General features: G+C 34.5%; 2 protein-coding genes across 2 annotated transcripts; one reads left to right on the forward strand and one right to left on the reverse strand.

The window, feature by feature from the left end:
* Positions 1 to 3,308: 3,308 nt before the first annotated feature.
* Positions 3,309 to 3,917, reverse strand: LOC114923668 (interferon epsilon-like). Its single transcript, XM_029286947.1, has one exon. The coding sequence runs from the start codon at positions 3,915 to 3,917 to the stop codon at positions 3,309 to 3,311; it is 609 nt and encodes a 202-aa protein (XP_029142780.1).
* Positions 3,918 to 6,997: 3,080 nt separating this feature from the next.
* On the forward strand, positions 6,998 to 7,621 carry LOC107300162 (interferon kappa-like). The gene has a single exon (XM_015829503.1). It carries the CDS (start codon positions 6,998 to 7,000, stop codon positions 7,619 to 7,621), a length of 624 nt encoding a protein of 207 aa, XP_015684989.1.
* Positions 7,622 to 10,356: the final 2,735 nt, after the last annotated feature.

The following is a 10,356-nucleotide window of genomic DNA, read 5'->3' on the forward strand; positions in this document are numbered from 1 at the left end:
GGGTATGTCTAGTTTAATGAAAAGAAAGACTAGGGGTGACACAATAGCAGTGTTCCAATATCTCAGGAGTTGCCACAAAGAAGAAGGGATCAAAGCACTTGAAGGCAGGACAAGAAGCAACACATGAAGAAATTTGTTGACAGAACTATTAATCAGTGAAACAGCTTGCCTCTAGAAGTTGTGGGTACTTCAACACTGGAGGTTTTTAAGAAGAAATTGGATAACCATTTGTCTGAAATGGTATGGTATAGGGCAGAGGTCCCCAACCTTTTGGGCACCAGGGACCGGTTCCAATGGAGAGAGGTTTTTCCGTGGACTGAAGGGGGCATGATTTCATGGACTGCCTGCATCCTGCGGATGGGGCTTTGCTTGTTTGTGTGGACCAGTTGCTGGCATGCCGTGGCCCGGTACTGGTCCACGGACCGGGGGTTGGGACCCCTGATATAAGGTTTCCTGCTTGAGCAGGGGGTTGGATTACAAAATCTTCAAGGTCCCTTTCAACTCTGTTATTCTGTATTTGTCTGATTGGCACACTCTTTCTGTTTTTTTAATTAAATGTGTGCGTGTGTGCGTATGTGTGTGTTTGTGTGTATATTAGTATAAACTAGGAATAAAATCAAATGATAGTAGCAAAGCAAAACAATAACAAAAGAAAAGAAACACTCAAAAGGACTCTAGAATAAACTGGCAGTACTTTTTATTCTCCCCTCTTGGATAGTGATAATTTGCCCTGATATCACGAATGCTTAACAAACAACAGGTCCTTTAACATTTACTATTCTTTTGGGGGGGAAATCCTTTTTTTTTTTCTTATGCATTAGCTCATCGGACAGAATTTCCAACCCCATCTCCAAAAAACTTCATATATTTTTTTTCTGATCTGCAATGTGGGGATTGCAAGGAATCCCAGAACTTCCAACAGGGACAGTTTTTATTGAAATGAAGTTTTACTGGCTTTGCAGCAGATGGAGAAAATTAACTACTTTTATTTTCAATACCTCACTATGAAAATAAACAAAAGAGAGCAAAGAGCATTTATAATTTTGAATGAAAATATAAATAACACTGAAGACATCATATAAGTAATTAACAAGAAAATAAGTAACCACATATCCAATTGACTTGCAAAACAATACAAATTTAGCCCCTTCAATATATATCTTACATTTCGTTATGTAATAAGGGCATCAGTATAAGTGGGTTAAACATATACATACTTTTTTCACTCTTGGTATATTAATGTAAGCACATTTATTTGCAGCTATAGGTTTTAATAAACTATATATAAATTTGCGACAAGCTTCATTTAACATGTTGGCCTTTCATAGTCTGAATGTCACAATTTGCTGATATGATAAAAGTTCAGGGAACTTTTGAAGTCATAAAATTTGCAGAAACTGGAGATAACTTTGTTTGATGGTATCTGGAGTCAATCTCCAGCTTCTGAGTAAGCTTTTGTATTTCAAATTGTAGTTCACTATTTTTAATTGAATGGTTTATTTAGCAATGAAATATATTATGAGACAGTAAGTATTTTGCTTTCTGGGAAGGATTGATGGTGGAATTCAAATCTGTACATTGTACTCTAATTGATAGTTAAGCTGGAATACAGAAAAATGGTTAAAGTTTCCCATTTGTGTGAAATAATTTACATAAAAAAGAACATTTTGAGCCACAGGCAAGAAGTTCTTAACATAAATTTTCTAGAACATTCAGAAAAGGGAATATAATTTCTGCATTGATTTTTGAACTGATTTTTTTAAAAATCCCTGTTTGTGTATAAAGTTGACCAAGAGTAAATTACTCTATACTCTATAGTCCTATACTATTATTTCCTAGTCTAGATCATATAAAATAAAGGGGGAAAATATCTGAAATGTTATTTATTGGCCAGATTTTAGTTTTTTATGCTTTCCACTGGTTTTAAAAACATTTAATGAAAAGTTAAATTAATGTGCTATCATATCCAGATTTTTTGGGGAGAGAAAGTCTTATTGATCAACTGACATCAATTTCCATATAAATAAGCACCAAGTTAAACTGTAAATGCTGTAATTGTAATCCAAAAATAGCTATAAGGGTCACTCACCACAATACTTTCCAAATACATGGAATAATACAAATTGATAATATGGCTAGAGCTATCATTTTTAATAAATAGATAATTCAAAATAAATAAAATAAATAAAACCAACAAAAATATACAATATACAAAAATAAATCAATATTCATAAGCAACATAAATAAGATTTCAGGTTACACAACAATAATATTTTATGATGTTTTAAGAGGATCGCCATTTACAATGGAAAAAAATACAGTAACATTATATTTAGCTTTTTAAAGATATGTATACATGATGATACTTCATAATTGTTACAGTCACTGATTTTTTAATACAAAAACCTTATGCTTCCATGGAAAGCTGGATATCTAGCTAAACTTAAACTACAATCTTTTTCTTTTAGTATCAATTTTATTTCAAGAAAATCTGTTTGGTGGGGATTTCTTGCCAAAGAAAGAAAATTCCCAAGGCATTCAGAGAATGTTCTAGGGCTCTGGTGTCCAACTCCCATAATTCCCCAGCCAGCATGGGGAATTGAAGTCCAAAAGTCTTAAATTTTGGTTTCAGTATGAAGTGCCTTTAAATTTCTTGTCCTAATCATCACAACATAAAACATACGTTAATTAAATGGAAAGAAAACCTAGGAAACATAATTCATGATGGAAATCATAAGTAACAAAACTTCAAAAGGTTTCAGAAGGTGGAAAGAATGTTTTTCAATAGGTGGATATTTTATAGAGATTCTGCCATTTTTACTTCTATTTTTACTTAAGTAAAAGAATTCAGGAAGCGGTAAAAAAGAATTTTATGTTTTCTGAAGATATGTCAAAGTCACCAGTGAAAGATGAATGATTTCATTTTCCTGATTTTGTTGCATCAGTGAGAGCATATCAACCTAGAACAAAAAGAGAAGTTTTAAAATTGAGTTTTACAATTATTGTAATTATAAAACATTTTCCTTTTTTAAACTGAACATTTTTAACATATGCATACCACTCACAAAAAAATTGAAAGATTCTATTCCAGTTTGCAACCTATTTTAAAATACAGTGCTGACATTCTGGATATATCTTTTTCTTTTTCTTTTTAAAATTTATGTAGCAAAATGGAGTAAGCATTAAATTTTGCCTTCAAATAACAAATCAAAATGATGAAAACCTTTTACTGAGTTGATTAAAAGGACTGCACTGTATCCTAGAAATATTCAACTGTATGCTAGAAATATTCAATTTGGAGTGATTATTTAAGTACCTTCACTTGGAATCCTTTGATTGAGTTGGTTAATCCACTCAAAACATTCTCTGATTTGGATCTGGATAACCTTCCAGGCACACAGATTGTACTCTTTGTTTTTCAAGAAGTCTCTGAGCCTCTGAAAATATCTTTTCACTCTCAGCCTGGTGAACTGCAGTTTCTGACATCTTGGAGATCTGATGCCACGTTCCACCTCAGTATTCCAGCAAGTTTCTGTCTTCTTTACCTCTTGATCCAGTCCAATGTGGAATTCTCTTAGTGAGTTCTCATCCCAAACTAATTCACTATGGCTTTCCTTGAAGATGAGGCCTATCTGTTGGAGAAGTTCTTTAATAGCTACCTTGGCATTCTCCCCCTGTAATTTGTTTACCATATTCATCAGATTTTCTTCACTGGTATAGAGTGAGGAATCTATGATGTCCCTGATACATTGTTGGGGAATGGTTGATCCTATATTTCTTGTTAGGAGATTCAAGTTGCCCAGGTTGGTTTCATGTAGCCTGCTGCGAAGTTGGTTACAATCTTGGGATGAAATTTCAGTCAAGAAGATCCCTAGGCAAGTGAACAGACACCAATATCTTGTGGTCATAGTAGACATGTTGGATGAGGGTTTCAAGGTTTATTCCCTGGAAAGATTCTTTGGAATACGTTATAGTGCTAAATAATGTCTCTGTATTTATACATTGAAGTATTAAACTTTTTTTTCAGTGTATATTGTGAAGATACCTTGACTTTCACTTTTCTGCTTCAATATATATATATATTTAAAAACTCATATAGATGAAAAGTGCTAATTGGAGAAGTGGCTACTATTTAGAAAACAGCATGTATTTCTTGAAAAAAAAATCAATTATAAGAAACGTACCTTTTCTTTATTATAAACAATTAAATCCCTCGCTTCTAATTTAGCTCCATTTCAGGGTGTTTTGTAGGAAGAGGTATATGGACTGGGTCTTTTTTTTCCTGTTGGGTTTCAATCAGCTTTTTGAGATCAAGGGGAAGACTTCTTACTTTCTTCATTCCCCTCTCGTTAAAAAAGAAACATGTAGCCAAAACCTACTGCTTGACATGATTTATTTTTAGAAGACTGATTTTCTGAAGATAAAGAAGGTAGGAGTTCAGCTTTCCATCCAAAGTGCTGTAAAGGTTGGCTTTTCAAGGCCAGCTCTCAAGAACATCTTATCTGCTATTTGATAAGGGACTGCCAAGCTACAGCTAGCAAAATTATATGTTGACTGGCTGGACAGTGAGAGACCATTATTTTAATATTTGTGTGTATTTTTCTTTTGTTCCATTTCATTTGATACAAGTGTAGATCAAGGTGAAAACTCCATAAGTTTATTTTCCTCTCCCCTCTCCTGTCAGGTAAAAAATTCTAATCTGTCTAAACCAGGGGTAGGCAACCTTGGCTCTTTTATGATTCGTGGACTTCAACTCCCAGAATTCCTGAGCCAGCATGGCTGGCTCAGGAATTCTGGGAGTTGAAGTCCACGAGTCATAAAAGAGCCAAGGTTGCCTACCCTTGGTCTAAACTGTTTTTAGAAACTATTTCACTAAGACATAATTAAGTGAAAAGTAACTCTTTTGTCCTTAATAAAGCCTGACGTCAGTGCTCCATCACTGGAGGTATTCAAGAAGAGACTGGGCAGCCATTTGTCTGGAGTAGTATAGATTAGACAGGAAGTTGGACTAGAAGACCTCCAAGGTTCCTCCCAATCGTTTTATTTCATATTCTACATTCTTTGTTGTGAGATTAAATGAAATAAACTTTGATGAAATCTTATATAATGTACAGTTTTAATTGCCTTAAAATACGAAGGCTAGGACTTTAGTCATCCAAAATTAGTGAGGTTGAATGACCACAATTTTCATGAAAGCTTATGAAACATACTAGTCTTTGTTGCAGTTCACAGTTAGAGCTTAGGTAGTTTGTCTTCCAAGGTTATGAGATTAAATTATCTAAGCCTGGGTGAAGATTTACGTAACATACCAGTACTAGTCTTCATTTTTATTACGAGTTGAACTTTAGACAGTTTGCCCTCCAAAATTGATCAGATTGAATGCATAAAATTTTTATGACAGTTTGTGAAACATACTATTCTTCATGGCAATTAAAAGATGAAGCTTAGGTAGTCTACCAAAGTTATGAGGTGAAATGATCTAAAATCTGATGCTTATTTAGGTAGCATTCTAGTTTTCATTGTGTGAAAATGTGAAACTTAGGTCTTTAGTCATCCAAAATTTATGAGGTTGAATGACCGAATTTTTCACAAAAGTTTATCTAGCTTGTTAGTCTTCACTGAAAATAACAGTTGAGATTCAGTTGGTTAGTCTTCCACATTTTTAAATTAAATGAGCTAAATTTTGATGAAGCCTTAGGTAAGATACTAATTTTCATTTCCTTAAAATATGAAATTTAGGTCTTTAGTCATCCAAAATTTGAGACTGAATAACCAAAATTTTCACAAAAGCTTACACAATTTTGCATTGTTCAGTGCAATTAATAGTTGAAACTTAGGTTATCCAAAACTTTAGTCATCCAAAATTTGTGAGGTTGAATTATCAAATTTTTCATAAAAATTTACCTAACTTACCAGTTTTCATTGCCATTAATATTTGAAAGTTAGCTAGTTAGTCATCCAAACCGTATGAGGTTGAATGACCAAAATTTTCACAAAAGCTTACACAATTTTTTATTCTTTGTTACAATTTACAGTTAAAATTTAGGACATCCAAAATTTTATAGATCCAAAAAAGGCTGAATGACCAAAATTTTCATAAAAGCTTATACAACTCTGTATTGTTCATGGCAATAAACAGTTGAATCTTAGGTCATCCAAAACTTTAGTCATTCAAAATTTATGAGTTTAAATGACCAAAATTTGCATAAAAGTTTATACAACTTTGTATTGTTCATTGCAATTAACAGCTGAAACTTAGGTCATCCAAAATTTTAGTCATTCAAAATATATGAGGTTGAATGACCAATATTTTCATAAAAGCTTAACCTACCAGTTTTCATTGCCATTAATATTTCAAAGTTGGCTAGTTAGTCATCCAAAATTTATAAGACTGAATGACCAAAATTTTCATGACAGCTTAGGAAATATACTAGTCTTCATTGCAAAATTAAAAGTTGAAGCTTAGGTAGTTAGTCTTCCAAAGTTATAAGGTTAAATGATCTGAACTTTGATGAAAGCTTAGTAATGTTCCAGTTTTTATTTTATTGTGAAACTTAATTCTTTAGTCATCCAAAATTTATGAGGTTTTAGTGACCCCAAAATTTTATAAAAGCCTATGAAACATACTTATCCTTGTTGCAATTAATTGTTGAAGCTTAGTTAATCTTCCAAAGTTATGAGCTTAAATGAATTAAACTTTGATGAAGACTTATGTATCATACTAGTCTTCATGCCTATTAGGAATTGAACTTTAGGTAGTTTGTCCTCCAAAATTTAAGGTCAAATAACCAAAAATTTAATGAAGGTTACATAATACATTAGTTTTCATTGAAAGTTGAACCTTATGGTAGTTATTTATCAAACTTTATGTGGACATTACTAACCGTAGGGAGGTTTAATCCCTGATGATATAAATACCACAACTAAATGAAAAATGCGGCAGATCTCAGAAAATCTTTTGAAAGAGCTAATCAGCAATTACTAACTCACCTTAACCATGATTATGAACAATTGCTGTCTCTATATTTGCATATGGATAATCTCCTTTGGTGGAATCTCTTCTCAGAACTGTAACCAACTTCAGAGGAAGCTACTAAAAGCCAACCAGATCAACTTCAATCTTCTAAGTAGTAATATAGGATCAACCATTCCTCTACAATGTATCAAGGACATTAATTTTTCATTTGAAGCCACTGAAAAAATATTGATTGATATGAATGATGAATCCCAAGTGGACATTGCAAAAACAGCTGTTAAAGAAATCCTCCAACAGATAGGCATTATCTTCAAACAAAGTCATATTAAACTGGTTTGGCCCAAAGTCTCCTTAAAAGATTTCCACATTGGACTGGATCAGCAGATTAAGATGCTGGAAACTTGTGAGAATTCAGAGGTGAAACAAGTCACCACATCTCCAAGGAATCAAAAATTGCAGCTGACCAGGTTGAGAGTAAAAAGATACTTCCAAAGGCTCCATGACTTCTTGAAAAATAAGAACTACAATTTGTGTGCTTGGAAGATTGTCCAGATCCACATGAAGGAATGTTTTGAACTGATTAATCACTACATCCAAAGGATTCCCTCTAAAGTTATTGTTGATTTCTGGAAATGGTTGTTTTGAGCTAAAAAAAAAAAGGGAGGGAAGCTTCACATGTATCTCTAGCATGTAATTTGTTTAACAAAATAATTAAATGCTATCATATGCTAATTTTTACAGGTGACATGATCAAAATTCAGGGTTTGGGCAACCTGTCCACATTTAAGAGAGCAGGGTTTATATGGTTATATGATATATATATATATTTTAAAAAGTATATAACTTACTATTAAAATTGCAATTAAAACTTGAAGCTTGGGTACTTAGTTCTCCAAGGTTATGAGGTTAAATGATCTAAACGTTCATGAAAACTTATGAAACATACCAGTTTTCATTTCTTAAGATGTGAAGCTTAGATCAGGGCTTTTCAACTGGTGGTAGGCATACCACTTGTGGTACATTAATGAGTGGCAGGTAGTACGCAGCCCTGCCTAGCCAAGTGTAGTGGGGGAGGGAAAGAGCCAGCACAGGCAAGGACTTACAGTGAGAGAGTCCTCTGGAGCTGTAAAGGCCCCAGGCTCACTTCTGGCTCACCCTCCCCCATGAGAAAGGAGGAGTGGGGTGGAGACAGGAGAGCCTATAAAAGGAGGCAGTTTGGGCAGGAGAGGGAGAGAGAGAAAAAAGCAGCAGCCTTGGGAGGAGGTAGAGTCAGCTGCACTGAAGGGGAAGGAGAAGGAGAAGGAGAAGGAGAGGGATGGTGAGGGAGGGTGAGGGTGAGGGTGGGGGTGGGGGTGGGGGGGGAGAGGAGATCAAGCAGGCTGACCATGAGCCGATCTACAACTGCTGTGGCAGNAGGCACGGAGGAGGGAAGGAGATGGAGAGTGGAAGGATTCTTATGTGCTTTTGTGACTTTGAAGTTCTGGGATTTGTGCAATGAGGGCTTTGTGTTCTTAAGGAGTGTTTGGCAATTTCTATTTGGCTGATGGCTGATGTCTCGTGTTAGCTTCTATTGCTCTGCTGTTGTTAGCTGTAAGTTTTGCTGCAAGGGATTTTGAAGTATTTTTCTCCTGGACGGATTTTGCCTGTAGCATTCCTTTACTTATGAATGGAGCCATTTGGGGAGGTTGCCTTAGCCAGCAGCCAGTACTTACATTTTGTTTCTTCCTTAAGTGCCGGCTGCCCTCCTTACTTTCCTTTCTAGCCAGTAGCTAATTCTTAAAGGGGAATGTGCCTTTTTAAGCTAGTTCACTCAGCTTGTCTTTTCTGTCTCTGGAGGCCTTTCCTTGTTTGATCAATATATGGAAGAGGGAAAATATGGGGGGGGGGGTCAAATTCTTCCTTCAGAAGGAGATGGGAATGAAAAAAAGGGAGGCAGGGAAGGGAGGGAGGAAAGGAAGTCCCGCCTTAGCACTTGGCCACCAGCAACTCTGCCATTGACTTTGCTTGTTAAAAGGTTGCAGAAGGGGATCACATGACCCTGGAACACTGTGACCATTATAAATATGAATCAGTTGCCAAGCATCCAAATATAAATCACATGACCCTGGGCATGCTGCAATGGTCATAAGTGTGAAAAAAGGTCATAAGTCATTTCAGTGCAATTGCAACTTTGAACAGGTTTTTTTTGTCATCAAGTTTTTGACACCTTGCTAGGTGGTACTCAAATATTGCCATATCCTAAAAGTGGTACAATCGGTAAAAAGGTTGAAAAACCCTGGCTTAGATCTTTTGTCATCCAAAATATATGAGGTTGAATGACCAAAATTTTCATAAAAGCTTTAATACTATTTCATCATCCAAAATTTATGAGGTTGAATGATCACAATTTTCACAAAGATTTACCTAATGTACTAGTCTTCATTTCAGTTAATAGTTGAAGCTTAGGTAGTTAGTCATCCACAATTTATGAGGTTGAATGACCACAATTTTCACAAAAGCTTACCTACCATGCTAGTCTTTATTGCAATTAACAATTAAACAATAGGTAGTTAGTCTTCCAAAGTTATGAGACTAGATGATCTGATTCTAAGCTTAGATGAAGACTTCTGTAACATAATAATTTTCATTTCCTTAAAATGTGAAATCCAGGGTTTTAATACTATTTTGTCATCCAAAATGTATGAGGTTGAATGACCAAAATTTTCACAAAAGCTCACTTAACTTCACATTCTACATTGCAATTAACAGTTGAAACTTAGGTCATCTGAAATTTTAGTCATCCAAAGTTATGAGGTTGAATGACTGAACTTTTTATAAAAGCTTATCTAATTTACTAGTCTTCATTACAATTAATAGTTGAAATTTACCTAGTTAGTAATGCACAATTTATGAGTTGAATGACCAAAGTGTTAACGAAAGATTATGAAACATACTACTTTTCATTGCAATGACAATTGAAGCTTAGTTAGTTAACCTTCCAAAATAATGAGGTTAAATGTTGATGAAAGGTTAGGTACTAGCTTTCATTTCCTTTATGATGTGAAACGTAGCTAGTTAGTCATCTCCTAAATTAATGTTGTTGAATGACCAGATTTTTCACAAAAGCTTACCTAACTTACTAGTCTTCATTGCGCTTAATAGTTGAAATTTATCTACCAGTAGTTAGTCACCCACAATTTATGTGGTTGAATGACCAAAATTTCCCCAAAATTTTACATAATTTCATATTCTCCATTGCAATTAACAGTTGAAACTTAGCTAGTTAGTCATCCACAATCTATAAAGTTGAATGACCACAATTTTCACAAAAGCTTACCTAAATTACTAGTCTTCATTGAAAGTAATAATATCTGGTTGTTAATCTTCAAAGTGGTGAGTTT

The sequence above is a fragment of the Protobothrops mucrosquamatus genome, unplaced genomic scaffold (assembly GCF_001527695.2).
Source record: "Protobothrops mucrosquamatus isolate PMUCROS unplaced genomic scaffold, P.Mucros_1.0 scaffold6284, whole genome shotgun sequence".
Classification (NCBI taxonomy): domain Eukaryota; kingdom Metazoa; phylum Chordata; class Lepidosauria; order Squamata; family Viperidae; genus Protobothrops; species Protobothrops mucrosquamatus.

Coding starts and splice junctions, on each gene's coding strand:
- LOC114923668 (XM_029286947.1), bottom strand. CDS start 3,917: ATGTCTACTATGACCACAAGATATTGGTGTCTGTTCACTTGCCTAGGG.
- LOC107300162 (XM_015829503.1), top strand. CDS start 6,998: ATGATTATGAACAATTGCTGTCTCTATATTTGCATATGGATAATCTCC.